Source organism: Pimephales promelas, chromosome 11 (genome assembly GCF_988280905.1).
Source record: "Pimephales promelas chromosome 11, fPimPro1.hap1.1, whole genome shotgun sequence".
In the NCBI taxonomy this organism is placed as follows: domain Eukaryota; kingdom Metazoa; phylum Chordata; class Actinopteri; order Cypriniformes; family Leuciscidae; genus Pimephales; species Pimephales promelas.
The window spans coordinates 14309843-14328503 of NC_142779.1; the positions used below are offsets into that span (position 1 = coordinate 14309843).

The 18661-nt window shown below is 39.3% G+C and overlaps 1 protein-coding gene across 10 annotated transcripts in view; it reads right to left on the reverse strand.

Annotated features, from left to right (window-relative positions):
- Window positions 1-18661, reverse strand: part of LOC120479474 (uncharacterized) — a 372503-nt gene that overhangs the window by 73130 nt on the left and 280712 nt on the right. For 7 of the 10 annotated variants that reach the window (XR_016145528.1, XR_016145524.1, XR_016145523.1 and 4 more), the window contains 3 exons: window positions 12550-12715; window positions 7419-7537; window positions 4530-4689 (listed from right to left, as the gene is read on the reverse strand). Coding sequence is in view for 1 of the 10 variants with exons in the window: in XM_089117034.1 (XP_088973160.1) it covers window positions 4530-4584 (55 nt within the window). In the remaining 9 variants the exon portion in view is untranslated. Of the gene's footprint in view, window positions 1-707; window positions 1110-4529; window positions 4690-7418; window positions 7538-12549; window positions 12716-18661 lie in introns of those variants that run through there. The other 3 variants (XR_016145525.1, XR_016145526.1, XR_016145527.1) reach the window with 2 other exon arrangements.

Sequence of the window (18661 nt, forward strand, 5' to 3'; positions counted from 1 at the left end):
ATGCCCAGAGAAGTCCAAATTAAACATGAATTAATGACGGTTAAATGTAAGTACACATTGATAGCCTAAGACACGAAAGTAGCCGTTTGTGTGAGAAAACTAACAGTATTTATATTGTTTTTACCTCTTGTAACCACAGCCATGTCCAAGTGATCTGAGGCCACGGGCGCATCAGTCTACGCAAGCGCTGGGAAGCGCCGGAAGCGATCTCTCACGTGGTTGCAGAAAAAATTCAACGTTGTCTGTTGATATACCAAAATTGTCTTCCATTGCGATGTCCTGTATATCTAAAAATGTTTAGATCTCCATAGTGAAAGGTAATGCGTAAACATTGAGTGACGTACACACGCGAGAGATCACATCCGGCGCTTGCGCAGACCAAAGCATCCACGTCCTCAGATCACTTGGACATGGCTGTGGTTAAATGAGGTAAAAACAATATAAATACAGTTCGTTTTCTCACACAAACTACTCGTTTCGTGTCTTAGGCCATCAATGTGTATATTTACGAGTCACAAAAAAAAATCATGTTTATTTGGACTTCTCTGTGCATGCTCTTTGAGGTGGACCCCATACACCTCCATTATAAGACTGACAGACAAGAACGGTTTGACCTAAAAATATCAAAATTGAAAATAATGTGGAAACAAAGACTCCTACATCTTGGATGCCCTTGAGGTAAGCTAAAACATATCAAAATTAATTTTAAAATGAACTATCCCTTTAACTATTGTATACGATCAATACGACACTTACAGTTGACATTATGTAACAAATGCTGCCAACAGAACTTTACTTGTATTGAAATATTCTAAGAATGAGACAAAATAGAAAGAGTTTCTACAAGTTCCTATAGCTCTGTTAATTTGCTACTTCCCTGTTGTATAGTACAATCATAGATGAAACAAAGCAACCTCCAACCATTCAGAATAGGTTTTGTGGAGTCCTTCGGCTGGTGGAGTTATCCTTTTCAAACTGTTAACCGAAGGACAACGGATGATGAGAGTTCCTCTGCGCCCCCGCCCAAAATGGCTCCCTCACTCAAAGCCACTCCAGAGGGACTAAGGGTCTCTGGCACTCAGTGCCTCACCGTCCGCTCTGAGACCGCCCTGCCAAGAAAGAGAAGGGTCTCTCATTTTTCTGACACTCTTGTCCTTCAGCCTATTGATCGGTAGGGAGAAGAACATCCCCACCATGGCCACTAATAGAAAGTGAAGTTCATCAGCCGCTGCCTGCTGATCCCCTCAACAGACATAAAGATCTATAAAGGCCACCCAACTAACCTTTCCCTTTTTTACCTTCTCCTGTCCCTTCTGTCTCCAACTTTTCTCACATTTTTTTTTCATGAGACTTCTTACCATGTTGCTTTTTTTATTTGTTTTTTTCTTGATATCTGTAGTTTTTTTTTTTTTTTAATCTGAATATAGGACTAGTCCGATTGTAGTTGCAATCGGAAGCTTTTTCATTACCAAGGCAGGTTGTATGAAAACAAACACTGAGTTTGTAATAAAACTAAACCTTTGTTCGACAAATCTATCTTTAAAAGTACCAGTGAGACGGGGATTTTATGTGTTTTTCTACAGTTCCTTTTCCTATAAAGAAGCTACTTTGAGACACGCAGCTATTATTCACAATTTTCATTCACATTATTCCAATTGCATGCAGGGAGCGTCTACCAATGAATGTGTGCAATGAGAGGAGGATTACATTCTAATTACAAAATAACACTGAACACCTCCATCGGGCTGAAACCTTTTATAATCCCGTATAAAAAGATGACCGTAACCTTGGGGAGACAAAATAAGGAGAGGGAGCTTCTTAAACTCACACAGGCGCAAGCACACACACACACACACACACACACAGAAAACTAAACCCCACTGTCTTTTCTTGACTGAGTGGGGGAGCTTTATTTTGTTGGGGACATGCAGTCGTGGTTTGTTGTCAGTGCTGGAAGAGATGCACATTTCTCATTCAGGCGACTGAGGGTGAATGAGCTGCGTAGATACACACAGCCCTCAGGCCTCAGCTCCACTGTAGCGCAGTGATAAGCTAAGGAAATGGACTCTAAGAATGACTATTCATGTGTATAGACCATTTCAAAAGATGTAAACAACACTGGTCCAGAAGCACTTCCTGTTTCAGTTTTTTAACACTACATAAAAGCTGGGATAAAATACAACCAACAGAACATTTAAAATTGAATCAAAAAGTTGAACAAACATCTTTAAGATGTTTTCTTTACATGTGAAATAAAGAAAACAGTTACAAACCGAAACAGGAAGTGTTTCTGGACCAGTGTTGTTTACATCTTTTGAAATGGTCTATAGCGAAGTTTATGTCTAGAGCCGATTTAATGTTAGAGAATAAAGTATTACATGTTTCCTTATGCTTTCAGACATCACAATTATTATATTGACAGCCATAGTTTTATGTTTCTCTTCAGGTTACTTCAACACTTCTAATAGTGGGGAGAAAGATAAGAGAGTCAACTTGATAGAATCTTATCGAATAGAAATGATTTATATTTTAGTTAGGATAGATGGGTGAACTGGATGTGTCACAGCTCACATGTTAACCTATAGACCACGTCGAACAATTATGAGGAAATCTGAAGGAGACTAAAACAAGTAGAGCCTATAACAGGGGTGTCCTAATGGTGTCATTGGTTCTGGAGGGCCACTTCCATAGAGTTTAGCTCCAACCTGCCTCAACACACTTGCCTGGAAGTTTCTAGTATGCCTATGAAGACTTTAATTAGCGGGTTCAGGTGTGTTTAATTGGGGTTGGAACTAAACTTTGCAGGCCCATCAGGAGCAGGATTGGACACCCCTGGCCTAGAATGAGAAACTTGAGAAAATGAAAGCACATCATCACATCTTCTGTCCAATCAAATGCTCTCTAAAATCGGAAGCGTCTTCAAACGACACGACACCGAACAATATTAGTTGGAGATGCGTGTTTGGTTGCTCAAACGTTCAAGTTTTATTCTGTTTTCCAACTGTATAATCAGTGCTCGGATTCGCTTCCATGGTGCTGTCCTGATTTACCTTGTCAGGTAAACTAAACACTACTGGCTATTTGAAAATGGGGAGGAGCCATTCAATATTTTCGCATTAATTTCCTGTTTCATTGGAAATTATGTCAACGGATCATACAACGCTGCGCATTCAAAAGCACTCAAGTGGGCCCTTAACTCATATAGTGTGATGCAGCCTAAGTCTCAAACACAAAACTAAACATACAAACAAAGCAAAACTTATACAAAAAAAAAAAACCTTTTCCTTTAGGATTGTATTTCCAAATCTCAATAATCCTATTTTTGTATCATCTTACACTATAATTTTTGCTAATGATTAATGATCAGATTCAACTCCAACAGATCAAACAGTTTTGAGGCTTTCGTATGTTTTCAAATCACATCTAGACAGCTGCAGGAACAATACACTTTCATAAACAACATTGAACTCACAAAACCCAAATGCAATTATTAAATCTTGCTTCTAGACATGTTATTGCACAATGTTTCAGTTAGAGCTGAATGAAAGTTGAGTAATATACACAAGGTTATTAGTCGGGATAAGACTGAAATCCACTCTGCCTTAAAACACCCTCTTATTCCTTTCAAATCGAGCCCACAAGTGCCATAAAGCCAGCCAGAATGCTCGACTCATCACGAATTATGACAACACACGAGCCATCACACCACACCCACTGCCATTCATCAATACCAAAAGAGCCATGAGAACTGGAACCTATCAATAACCCTGTACATTCATACGGAAAGTCTGATAGTGTAAATACAGCTATGGTAACTGTTTGCCCCCTTTGCAGGACATCTAAACACGGGCATCTCATTCATCTGGCATTCTGATTGGAACCAACTCAATTCAATTTCACATGTTTACATGAGTTCGGTCAGAAAACGAGGTTTTGATGGTAGTGTGATATGCTAAAGGTTCAGTCATAACAGACAGATTGCCACACAAATCATCCGTTATAAGAAATACATGCTAACTATCTCATTTTACTGATGCATTCCTATTTCTCAGGAGCAATGGGAATGTTTTAAAGCCACAATCCAAATGATACCCGAGAGAATAAAATGCTGGGCTGAGTTTGGGTTGAAATTTATCTTCATGTATAATCACTGGAAGATACATTTTCATTGAATAAGAAAAAAAAAAAAAAAAAAATATATATATATATATATATATATATATATAGAGAGAGAGCAGTTTAGAGTAATCTAGCAGACATCGTAAAAAGTATAACATGTGAAAGAAAGAAAGAAAGAAAGAAAGAAAGAAAGAAAGAAAGAAAGAAAGAAAGAAAGAAAGAAAGAAAGAAAGAAAGAAAGAAAGAAAGAAAGAAAGAAAGAAAGAAAGAAAGAAAGAAAGAAAGAGTCACATTCATGAACTGTCGAACAGCTAAATTTGTCCACTCAATTAAAACTACACCAACTTTCTAAATCAAAGGAAATTACAATAATTAGGACAACATTTCTCTGTCATTACTACACCACATACCAGAGATTTGGATCCCATTCAGACACAGCTCTCCTAACTGTCTGGGTGAAACCATCAGACATTTTTAGTAAACTTCAGAGGGACAGTTCACATCTCCTGTCTCTTCTCCAACCCGCTCATTTTCTGTGATGAGTTTTCTGTGCATGATGAACCCGATAGCCTGAAATTAGAAAGAGAGAGAGACACAGAGAGAGAGAGATGCTTAAAAATAATGCAAAAAGAAGAAGATTCTATCATTTACACCCGCGTGTCATTCTATATTTGTGTTTCTTTCTTTGGTGAAGTGTTCACTTCCATTCAAAGTTTAGGGTCAGTTAAACTTATTTATTTGAAATTAATACATTCTATTTAGCAAGGATCCATTAAGTTGATCAAAATACTATTAAAGACATTTATAACGCCACAAAATTCTCAAAAAAGGATTTCAAAAAGAATCCTCATAAATATCACTGTTTCAACTAAATATAGCTAATGCAAGACAACCTTTTACAACATTCATAATAAGAAGAAATGTTTCCTGAGCAATTTCTGACCTAAAGACTGGAGTAATGATGCTGGAAATTCAGGAATTATGCCATCACAGGAATAAATTACATTTTAAAATATACAGAATTAAAATAGACAACAAGTAAAATGTCATAATATTACCCTTTTTACTGTATTTTGATCAAATAAATCAGTGTTAGAGAGCTTAAAATATTGATACCGACCCCAAACATTTGAACGGCAGCGTGAATGTTTGATTTATATCCTGGCCACACTTCATAATGTAAGTATACATGTATACAAGGGTATCAGGCCTCAAACGGCTCATTGCTGCATTAAAGCAACACTAAGTAAGATTTTTTTCCAAAATCAGTTGTTCATTAAGTGTTCATTTTCAGTGGTTCATTAATTCTTAACAGGGTGAAAGGCACTTTTGATATGCTTTGCGGTCCTATATCTGCTATAACCATGCTATGAACTGTAAGATTCCCAGATTGGGAATCTACATAAGGAAACTACAAATTTGACTTGCTCCACGTCAAGCGTTACAATAGTCAGTGGGGTATTTGTGTTTAATGAAAGAAAAGAAAAAAAAAAACATACAGGTTTGGAAAGATATGAGGGTGAATAAATAAAGACACAATTTTCATTTTTGAAGATGACAATAGAGACACAATACTTGCTGTTAAAACATCTTTTTAACTCTTTAAAATGTGCTATACATATTCTTATGCAAAGGCCCACCACACTAAATGAGTTCTGTTTGTACTGATCCCATGGCTGAATGGCAGAATCTTTCATTCATCCAGACAGAAGCTCGTCTCTGCCAGATAATTCGCATGGGCTGGCAGCTGCTCACCTCTGCAGGGCACTTGAGATGCTGTGCATGGCCTGCTCTACCTCCTTCAGCCCTTTTTTAACTTAAGACCAATGACTCCTATTAAGGACTCAGGCAGGGCTACTGACAACCCAGTCAATAACCATGTGAGGTTACTTCATTATTGGCCTAATGGCTGATGGACTGAGGGTTGGAAATGGGCCAGTGTGACTGATGCTGGGTCGCAGAGGATGGAAGCAGCTTATCCGAAACCATCCAAGAGTGTGTTGCGGGTTACCATACACACTTTGAAGGAGTTTACGGAGGTCTAGGACACCAAGACACACATCCCTCCCTAAATCAATAGTGACATTGCCTGGTGTTTCCCATTGTTCTTCGTTCTCCAGTAGCTGTGCACAAGTATAAAGGAAGACTCTCAAGGTCTGTGCCGGTCTGTCAGAGGCACATGGCTCAGACTCGCACAAAGGGCTCTTTTATTTCACCGGTGACCCCAGCAGAGAACTGCCCATCATCCTCTAGCCAAATTAGCATACAGCAATCCATTAGACAGGCCCTGACACACGCAGCGGAAATCCCCAATAGACTTGATCATAGGAGGACAAGTTCATTATTCATAATGGGAGGACAGAAAAAAGGGAAAATGGGAGAGAGAGTTTGAAGGAGGGGAGAATTGTCAGATACTGCTGTAGGCATGTATACTGCTTAAAGAAAAATAAAAAGAAAAGAAACAAAAGATAGACAGATATACAGTAAGTGGCGTTATACAAAGCGGGTGGCATTTGTATTCCTCATATATACATGTGTAAAAGTAACTTTAAAAATCCATCAATTCATCCATCCATCCATCCATCTACATAAATATATATACACACACACACACAGTGTTGGGGAAAGTTACTTTGAAAAGTAATTCATTACAATATTACTCCTTTCAAATGTAACTAATTGCGTTAGTTACATTTAAAGAAAAGTAGTGCATTACATTTCTTTTGCATTACTTTTCTTGCTTCTTGTAACAAAAATGTTATATTTTTGGGCAAATGTAAAGGCCCTTTCACACCAAACTTGAAATAAAAAGGCAGAAGGAAATGCAAATTCAAGCATATATTTTGCTGTAAATATAAAAATAATACATTAGTTTATTGAAAGAAAGAAAGAAAGAAAGAAAGAAAGAAAGAAAGAAAGAAAGAAAGAAAGAAAGAAAGAAAGAAAGAAAGAAAGAAAGAAAGAAAGAAAGAAAGAAAGAAAGAAAGAAAAAGAACAAATGAATGAATGATTTTGTTACCATGTATTACCATGTATTCTCTATTAATACATGAAAGTGAAAGTCAATATATATATATATTTTTTTTTGCTATGGGGAAGTGAAGGAGGTTTTGAAAGTAGATTATTAATTAATTTATGATCACAAGAGATTTTTTTTTTCATTATCTACATGTTAAATGTCCCTTTCCACAGCCCATGACAACAATATCATAAGTGGCTCTGAACAAATACACATACATTAAGAATCCATAAATAGAGTGAAGTTCTGCTGACATGTGTAATGTTAAATGCCAACGTACCATTTAAAATGAAAGGGCAGCAGCATTTCCAGTCTTTGTGGAGCGCCATTCAGACTCATTTAGAAATAAAATGGTCCTTTAGTGTTCTGTACCTGCCAAGAGTTGGACTGGTTAAAGACCTGCAGAAAAACAATAGAACAGAAGAGGATGTAACCTTAGCATTTTTCCTTCTCAACATTAGAAAAGTACACTTTCTCAGTTGTTTATCTTGCTCTATTTTTATTTTATTTTAATATCATATGGTTTTAATATTCTATATTGTATACTGGCAAAAAGGGCTAAATCAAGTTTGACTCGAGGGAAATGCCATGCTGACCTCCACTGCTGCCCTGACAGGCAAGTACTACATCTTTTCCTGCAGAGAAATGCCATCCCTGAAAGGCTTCCATTTGATTAATATTTATAATGGAAGTCTGCCTCTTTTTTTTTTCTCCACTCCACGGGCTGTTTTATTGTCAGATGGTCACCTCTCTAATTTTGGGGTTGAAAATGATGGTCTTGGTTGTGGCACTCTGCCAGCACAGGCAGTTCCTCTGATGTCTCTGAAGTCCTCAGTAAGTCTCTCTCTCTCTCTCTCTCTCTTCATATCAGGCCTGTGCTGCTCAATCCTTGGCAAAGCTCTAATCCTCATATTATAAGACACCTGGACAGTCTTACACTGTCTGTCTGCCCAGAACTCTCCAGATTGGTCGCGCTATTTCACACCTTTTCTCTTGCCTGATGTTCAGGCAGCTTCTCTGATATGAATAGCATTTTCGATGTGAAAATCATTGGCCCAGCCGGGACTAAATCCACTGTTATCTCTCTCTGAGCCAGCACTGCTTGGGAGGGTGTGGGATAGATTTCATGTAAGTGTAAAAATGAGCACAGAGAAGGTGAGGAGAACTAGAGAGACACTGCCAGAAGTTTGCAAGAACACCTCCATGGCCTCGTTTACATCCGAGACCCATCACATTATCCAATTACAAGGGGTGAGCGCTTAATACAAGTGTAAACGGGGTGCAAAATGTTTTGTGATTCAATATTGCAAATCACATTCGGAGCTCTGTTATTATTGTTTACTAAAATAAAAAAAAACTATTTTATGGTTTACTTTTCTGAACTTTAGCTGAAATAAAATATTCACTGTAAAAAATAATCCTGTAAAAAAAAAAAAAAAAAAAAAAAAAAAACAACGTAAACTACTGACAGCTGTGGTTGCCAGCATCATACTGTAACTATTCGGTGTGTTACTGTTTTTGTGTTAAAGCATATTGCTGTTAAATTAAAGTTTTTTACTGTAGCTGACAATACGGTATGTAGCTGTTAATTTCAAAAACAGTAACACACCGTATTTTTACGGTACGATGCTGGCAACCACAGCTGCCAGCAGTTTACATTACATTACATTACATTACATTACATTTATAGGATTTTTTTTGACAGTGTAAATATTAGCTGAAAAACATAAATTAGAAAAAAAGCCTTGGCAAAAAAATAAAATAAGTTTAAAGCAGTAAAATTATTAAAACTCAAATAAAAATAAATTTAAAGCTAAATAGTAATATTTACTATATATATATATATATATATATATATATATATTAAATATGGATAAAATATAAACTAAAATGAAAAGATATAAATAAAAACTATTTTAAAATATAAATAGTATAATAGTAAATCACACTAAAATAGAACTGATTTGAGATGAAAATGTATGTATAGTGTCAACACTGATCTGTTCTGATACTCACCTGTCAATCATCCACTGTTCTAAATAAATTGACATGTTTGATTACTAATTTAAACATTTGAAATGGAATAAATAAATGCAAAAGACTGACATCCTCATGCAGGGATACAAATTCAAGTTAATCATGTTCAAAATGTACTTAATGATAATAGTAATAGTATGTTATAATATAATTCAAACTAAGTAAAACACATAGTGAGAGACATACATACTGTAAGTGATAAAATCAGAGGAAACTACCAGATCTCGCCTAACCACTTGCGATTGTATCCCAAAGGTGATTGTAAAACCACGTGTGAATGGGGGCTAAAAGTTTTGCTCTTTTGGTGAGAGCTGGAGGCCGATGTTTGCGGTTCTACACCACTTGACACACATACAAGTCTCAGCTCGATCTCCTTCCCCTCACGCCTATATTGTTAACTTTCAAAAACTCACAGGTTGTAATGGCAAGGCTTTCTTCTCTCTATACTGTCACTGGTATATTCAGCTTCAGAAAGAGCACCTCGACCCACTTCAAATAGCCGTTGTGTTCAATTTCCAACTCTCCAAAACAAACCAGAGGCGGCTTTTCAAACCATATGTCAGCAGTATAAGAGGACAGCTTTTATGTGGTGAAAGCAGTTTAATATTTTGTGAAGGCTTACTGCTGCTGCAGACCGGCTGAATGACAGTCTGACAATACACTCCCATCCATTCTGCTTCTCAGATCAAGCGCTCGCAGCAGCAACCCTGAGACACATTCACTCACTCGCCCGCCCGCCCGCTGTCGGCAGGGTGAGAGGGCGACATGGCCACCCTGACTGAGGGAGCGAGAGCGAAAGCGCAAGACGGAGGACGAGTGAGATGTAGAGGTATAATGCAGAGTTTTTCCGTGACCTTGGCTACGGAGGATGAGGAGTGATGAGTGTGTTGGTATTGCGTATTCTGGACCCATTACTCACAGCACCTCTGCTGCAGGAGGTTTATGCCTTTGTCTGTACAGCGTACACACAAACACGGACACAGAGGGCGCAGCGGGCACTGCCCTCCTATGGCACCGCACGTATAGAGAGCCTGTACTCTCCGGCTCGCCACATCCACGCTGAGTTTTCACACTGTTTCTCCTCTCATCTTTATTCCTATTTAAGTCAAAGACAGAAATTCAATGCACAGGGCATGGCGTGGAGCTAAGCTTCACTGGTTTTCTCCGTGCAGAAAATGAGATCTAATAATGATTTGCTCACCGTGGACGCTATCAGCACATAAAATCATCCAGGTTAATCAAATGGTTGTTGTGAAAGCCGTTTCTTTCTCTGCAGCGCTAACCCTAGCCGGCACAAGCTGAAAAGATCATTGATTTTTAATCTGCAATGAAAACCTCTTGTCACCCTTGGTTGTTTCTGAAATAATGCTGTTTTCAGTAGTTATACTTTTTCAAGCTCTTCTGGGATGGGCCTGTGGAAATTCTGGAGAGCTTTTGGGACCGTAAGTCTAAATGTTATGAACTTTGCCTTTTGACCATGCTGCGAAACACCACACAAACAAAGGGAAACTCGCTTTGTAATTTTGCTGACCTTAGACCTAGCAACCTACATGCCGTGCATAATAACAAACAATCAAATAAATGCAAAGTACATGTAATACTATTTTACACGCCTCTGGCTTATATTGATTGCGCGAAAGAGGCAGAGTACTTAACCAAAATTATTCTACCCGATCTTCCAAGGTTCTGTGATTTCCCTTAAATTAAAATATGTAATCTTTAAACTGTATTAAAAAAAAAAACAAAAAACAAAAAACAATAACATTTTCAATTCCACCACAATGACAGGCTGTCATTAGCAAGACCTTGTGATGTCAATACAACAGCAAGACAAGAAAACAGGTTTTGAATAAGCCCTTGAATTAAGAGTTAGCCCTGATGAATAAGTCTGAGCAAACAGAAAATTATTTACACTATATATGAAAACAACTTTTGCATCACAGCTGTAAAGTGGACGATTTGAACAGCACAAGGACATCATCTAACAAGAATAATGCGGGCCAAAGGAAAAGGAGAGTGTTCTGACACAGGTTTTCTGGAGTAAGTAAGAAAGACAGGGAAGAAGAACGTGGAGAAGGCGTGCTGGGTCTGGTTGGCTAAGGCGAGATGATGAATCATGCTGAGCTGGACAATTGAGACACTGAGAAAAAGGCGCAAAAGTCCTGAGGAGAGAAGTCTGTCGGTCCCGCGTCCTTCATTCCTAAAGCACTATAGACTGTTATCAGCTAACCATGGTTTGAGGATGCAAAAGGAGAAGCTTTTTTTAAGAAATAGTGGCGATATACAAACAAAATTCCCAATCACTGAGGTAGTGCCTCAATTTCTCTATGATTGGCCAATTACTCTGTCAATACGATGATGTTGTTGCTAAAATCGAACTGAATGCGTCCAACTGGTGGAAATGGACAGGCTAATTAAAAAGTGAACATCACTCTAACAATTAAATAATTTTAGTAATCAAAATCAAAATAAACTTGAAATGGCAAAACACAAAATTACACTGCAGCTTGGTAAAATTAAAGATGTAGCTTTTTATTAACTGAATTAATTGAATTTAATTGAATTTGAAATTAATTGAATTTGACTGACTATTAAATATATAAATTATATATAAAACAAAAAACGTATAATATATAAAACCATATAGATAGACCATTAAATGAATCATTATGTAAGTGTTAAATATACTTATTTAAATTACTTTTCACTGTTTTCAAATAAAAATTGAAAAATGTATTCGTTTTGGCCGTTCATTTACACGACAACAGTGTTTTAGCAGCCTGAAAACACAAGCTTTTGAAATCGGGGTTCAAGTTTTCGAAAGCAATACTGTTATTGCCTCCATGCAAACAACAAAAATGGGAATCTGCGAAAGTGGCGACTCCACATGCATGTGTGTTTGCTTCTTTACAAAATGACATCGCCAACTACTGGCCTGGCATGCATAATGCAGTGTTTTTAGTCCTTTTTGTGGATTCTTGCAAACGAGGATTGTTTTGACAATGGTGTCATCTGTGCACGAAAAAAAGCAAAGGAAAAACTACTCCGTTGGGAAATTTACCTTAATTCCATCACACCACCGCTGCTTCCCATACAAGACATGACAGAAAAAGAAAGTTAGGAAAAGTGTCACGTTGTTGCACTTTAGATGACATTGTTCAATTCTGTAGAACAGTCACGGACGCATGGACATGGCTCTCATGCTGAGGTTTCATAATGGACACACAAAAGAGGAAACCCTGTTGAGAAACGTCTATACCAAAAGTCTACTCCCCCTTTTAGAGATAGAGGGAATGGGATGAGGAGAAAAAAAATGAGAGTGTTTATTCTCAGCGGTGCTTTGCTAATGAAAGAGTGCATTCTTGTTTTCTTACTGTGTCATTGCGGTTGTGGCGTTGTCATGCTCTTTCTTTTTCCACGTCTGTTTGGCGACCCTCTATGAAGCATCACCCGAATTGGTGACAAGGACTGAAGATAAAGCCTCCATAAATGTTCACTAAATCATCTCCTGACCTTTCCTGGCATCGCACACATCGGCACCTGAAATGTTAAAGACAAAAGGAAGATTGAAACTTCCAGTGGCGTGATGAAGTACAGTCACAAGTCTCCCTCCTCCTCCTCCGATCCCGCAATCTCTCTTCCTCTCTGTCCAAGTACGTCGTCTTTTCTTCCTGTCCCCGTACCTGCCTGGCTGTGTGAACGCGTAGGGTGGCGGACATTTTGCATATGCGATCCGTCATAGGGGCAGGATTAATGTTGTTTGCTGGCTCCCAAACACAGCTTGTGGTGCACTGTGGGCGACAGGAAACTTGGCCAAGTCTGGCTGCCGCACTGCTGGGTGGAAAATTAACCCTTGGTGGCGGGAGGCTGGAGGCCGTAGCTCAGGTGTCCTTACATATGTTTGCGGTGTCAGGACAAGCCCGGCTCCGGGGCCCCCTGCAGGGATAGAGCACTACCAGTGAGCCCGCGTCAGAAGCCCGGAAGGGGGAGAAGGGGGAGAGGGATGCGCCTTGGCACTGAGTGCAGCCAATATGCTTCGCTTTTTAAGGCCTCTTTGGCTCAGATGAGTGGAGGCGCTGATAGTTAATCACATACGTCTATGAAACGGGTTTATTCGGATGTGTTCATGTCATTTCGGAAGAGAGTTACGGGAGAGAAGAGGAGGTCCAGTCCCTGCTGGGACACAGGTGTCTTTGTATCTCCTGCTATGCTCACTCAGAAGATCGCACAGTGGGATGATCACGCCGAATTGCCAATTCCATAATTATGGCCCAGCTTCTCGTAAAAACACAGAGAATTAGAAACACCCTCATGCATAGCTTTCTCTGCAAATAACATATTATCCATTTGAGAAATTGCAAAGACCTGGTTAGGGTTTTGATGTGGTATGAAATGATTATGTTTTTTGACCAGCATAATTCCAATTTCCAATTTGGATACGGCAAAAATTACAGAGAGAAAATGGAGAGATAAAGATAGAATGTGTAACTCGAGGGGCTGAGTGAACAATATCCACAGCTGTCGTCATGGCATTGACCTTTACTGTGGCCCACGGTGACCCGTGGTTCTGCATTTAAACTTTTAAATTGTAAACTTGAACCTTGGCATTTCCGAGCCTCTGTGCAGGGGTGTTATCTTACGGGAAAGTGACAGTTCGCAAAACGTAACCAGGAGCGGGCTTCTGTCAGCCTTCTTGAACAAAGCTGGAAAAGAGAGAGAGCACATCTACGACTGGATGTCTTTCATAATCACATTTTCCTGAAACTAGGCTCTGTCTTACATAGAAAAGCTGTGATGCTCTGTCAAAGCGGAGTTACTGTGGGTCAAGTGTTTGGCGGATGATAGAGGAGCTGGATGTTCTCTGCTCGTGACTGCTTAGCTTGACTTCTTCCTGTGCTCTGATCCAAACTCCCCCAATCAGTGGATGTGTGTCGCCCTGCTCCGGAGAACCGTGCAAAGGACGGAAATAAAGAAATAAGAAAGAATTGCCCTGAAGCTACATCTAACACCTCCACCACACTTCCTATCATTTACAGTTGAGGTTTAAAGTTGAACTCTATAATAGAAATACGCCTATGACAGGAAACAGAAGTAACTGAGAAAGGCAGAAAGACAGAAAGGCAGAACAGGGCCAGTCGTTCATACAAGTGAAATATACAGTAAGTAGTTTTTTTTTACAAACTAAGAAAAATGTATTCAGCAAGGATGCATTAAATTGATCAACAGTTCAGTTTTCTTTATTTTTATATATATATATATAAAAAATGCCTATCCGATCTGATATGGGAAAAGGGAGAAGAGCGAGTTTTCCAAAAGGCGGACTCGAACTCGGGTCGATCACATCAAAAGCTACTTTCACGCGATATATCACAATTAATATATGCAATTCAATTCACAGAAATTCAATTAGGGCAATTGAAAAATGTAGCCCATACATTTTTCATTTTACAATAAATTTTTTTTATTTTACATAACAATATTTCAAAAATCTAGTTTTTTCCCCTGTATTTTTGATCAAAACTATTTTTCAGGGTCTAATATGATGATGTTATGGCCATTTTTTCATTGGTCTGGCCTGAGGTCCCACAGACCCACAGGCCAACCTTGAGTAAGAGAGAGAGAGAAGTAAAGAATAAAAACGGGAAGGAAGAGAGTAACAGAGAGAGAAAGCGATAGTCTGTGAGCACTATGCTGACCCGTGAGACAGTGCTGGAGATGGTTGTCCCGGAGAGCGAGATAAAAGCTACATTACATGAAATTAATGGAGGCTGTGTGAGCTGAACATGAATCACTGTTTCAACACTATGAAACAAGTACAAAGCCATGAAGAAGTCTAACCACACCTTCAACGGGCTGCCATTTAGTCAGTCAGAACAGGTCTGACAGAGGGAAGAGGGGGTTTAGATGAGCAGTTGAGTGAAAGAGTGTAAAACGAATGTATATACCTTATTCACAGCAGCCAACTTTGATTTTAACGGGAATGAAAGCAAGGTTGTGAGGGATAGACATACATTTCTTCAGTGGGTTACTATTATTTAAGGTGATTTTGGATTGTTCTGATGACGAAACACAGCAAAAATATCTTTCCAAGAAATTTCAGTCGACAAAAAACTCCCGACAATATGAGCTGTGTAAAATTATAACAAGTGATCTAGAAGCTTTATATAGCTTTTTACATCGGATGCCATTGAAAACACGGCAAGTCTATCCCTCACATCCTTGCTTTCACACCTGTCATGGCGCTGCTCTGAATAAGGTCAATTAGAAGGATAATACAAGACAAGGACTATGAGAAAGGCACCGTCTGGGAGAAAGAAAAAAAGTTATCGAATCGAATGAAGGGGAGCAGATGAGCATTTGTGCAGCTTGCGTTTCTTCTCAGAGGTGATATCAAACGCGGTTTAATGAAAGTTAAGTAGTTTCTGTGGAGTGCACAGGCCGGAACAGATGAGATCAGGGTGCGGAAACTGTCAGTGACATTGTTGCGGGTGCACACCGTCCCCCTGTCTGAAAAGGAAAAAAAGAAAAAAAAAAAGAATTGTATGCAGTGTAGATACAAACCACCCACTGTATGCACCCTGTTGACTCATAAAAAGATGCGGAGTTTTTTTCTTTCCCGCTCCTGCCTTTTTTTTCTACACTTGGCATGGTCGTTTTGCAAATACATCATTGTAATTTGAAAGTGGCAAGAGGAGATTTATGACAGAATAAGTGGCCTTTTCTGCTGGAATTTATAACGTAGTGGAAAGTGAGCACGTGCGGTTGGGAAGTAGGAGCCGAGAGGATGCTGTTAAGGATGTTTGAATATCTGGAATGTTAAAAACACTGAAATGTCTCTGCACCTCTTTGATATGAAAGGATTCTGCTCTCTTCAATCACTTCCTTTGCAGACAGAAAGAGACAGATTCCTAAAAATCATTCCTCCCACCTTTTGTTCCTTACTGCTGTCTCTTCTTCCCCTGTAGATGCTTTAAAGAGACATCATTTCCTCTCTGTATACATCTCTCCCACCTCTAGCTAACACAATGTCCTTACCAGACCTGACACAAAGCAAAAAGCTTTAAATAAGAGTTTTGCCCTGAACAGGCATGACCCTGAAGTGGCAAGACATTTTGGTGGTCACACATAGATGTCGTAACTGCTTCAGGGTTCTAAAAAATATATATATCTCATATAAACATGTTCTATATATTAAATCGTTTTATACTGTATTATACCACAATTATTAATTGCTCTACATCCTGACATAATATATTTTATTGCATACTCACACAAAAAGTCTGGGTTTGGAAAGACTTTATAATGTTTTTGAAAGTCTCTTATGTTCACCATTACCACTGTGTGACAGTAAATGTGAAGACAGTAAAAATATTGTGAAATATTATTACAAATCCTATATATTTTAAAATGTAATTTACTTGTGTGATGGCAATTTCGAATCTACTGATTTGGTGATCCATAAATATTTCTTATAATTCATCAGAGCTATGGCTTAATGTATTATAAATTAATAATTTTGTATTGTATTGTCATGTATTTTTTATTAATTGAAAGTTTAAAAAGAACAGCATTTATTTGGATGTCTTTAATGTCACTTTTGATCATTTAATCGCTGAATAAAAGTTTAGTTTCTTTAAAACAAAACAAAACGTACTGATCCCAGACTTTTAAATGGTAATGTATTGCTATTATTTTAGAGTAGATGTTTTACCAGTACTGGCAAAATCATCCAACAAAATGTGTCCTGACCAGCCATGTGACATTTTGTTGGTAGTTCAGTTGTGTTGGTGTCACCCTGGATAGCTCCCCACACTGTGAAATCTCGCTGATCCAAAATCTTGTTCCATATAACTATCCACCTTTTTCCTGATGCGCATACTACATTTTAGATTCAAGGGAATAACGTAATGCTTGGTATTTTATTGTGACATGCAACAAGAATATCTATAGCAAGAGCTGTTCACTTTCATAGGTTCACTCAACACTGCGTAGCTTTAGACGCAGTGGGAACACCCTGTGGGTGTGCCGATTGTCTGAAGCCCCTATAGAATCCCGCCAATTCATTGGCTGATGGCATGGGGCCGCCCCGATGCTCTTATATCGTAACATTATAAAAGCTTGCTATCGACTGGCCTGACGAGCCCCGCAAGTCACATCTGTCTAAACTAAAGATAATTTAAAGCTGCCCTTTTTCAGTGATCTGCATCACAAGATTTCCAGATCCTGGAAGCAGCCTTTCTCCACTCGTCTGACTAATGCGGTATCTGCTGACTTCAACAATCACATGGGTTCTGTGAAGCAGGGTTATTCCACCATTCCAGTGGTCGAGGACACGTTAGCTAACACCTCCGTCGTCTGGTGGAGTTGGCAGAGTGGATAAGACCCAGGTTCGAATCCACTGTGAGACACCAATGTGTCCCTGAGCAAGACACTTAACCTCTAGTTGCTCCAGAGGCGTGCGACCTCTGACATACATAGAAATTGTAAGTCGCTTTGGATGAAGCTTCAGCTAAATTAATAAATATAAACGTCTTGGAAGTCACGTCCCCTCCTTCCTTCTAAAGCGTATAGGACTTCTTCCTCCCTTATTGGAAAATCCTACATGGCAGCTGGTCAGGCAGGCATGGCCCTACACACTATGGCCATTCTTTAGGCCTACCAGGCGGATGTTCTGAAGGAAATGGACGAGCGAAATAGAGTGACTCCTGAAGCTGTCAAAGAGCTTCGTAAAGCCACTAATCTGGCACTAAGAGCCACCAAGCACACCGCACGCGCTGTAGGCCATTCTATGGCGGCTGCGGTTGCCACGGATCGCCATTTATGGCTCAATCTCACGAAGATCCGCGACAAGGAGAACATTTTTTCTCTTAGAAAAAAATATTTCCTATTTCACACTCTGATCTGTTTGGGGAGGCGGTTAACACAGTGGTTGAGAAATTCCGAGCTGCTAAGTCTCAGTCGGCAGCATTTCAGCAGTTTATGCCTAGGAGGGTTAGGGAATCTTCCAACGCCTCCCCTTCTCAACCCATAGAATGCCCCTCTCACAGAGCGGAGTTCCCTACTAGGAGGAGTCCATGGGGTCTTTCCTACTGTAGTTGATAGCATCGCAGATGCTTCTGTACTACAGCAGGAGATTTCCCTACTACTCAAAGGGGCGATAGAGGAGGTACTTTTGGGGAAAATCAAACAAGGCTTCCTAGTTATTTCCTAGTCCCAAAGAAGGGAGAAAGCCTGCGACCCATACTAAAACTCTTAGAGCCATCTTCAAGCTGAGAGCTGTCTTAATGGCTCTGCATCACTTTCTCCCTTTTCTCAAAGGACACCATGTCTTTGTCAGAACAGAAAATATGGTGGTAGTGGCGGTCACACAACCCTGGACAGGCATCCAGCTTCACCTCTTCCTGTGGTCCCAGAATAAGTTCGTCTCTCTGAGGGCAGTTCATGTTCCGAGGATTCTGAACCTCGCAGCAGATTTCCTGTCGAGGC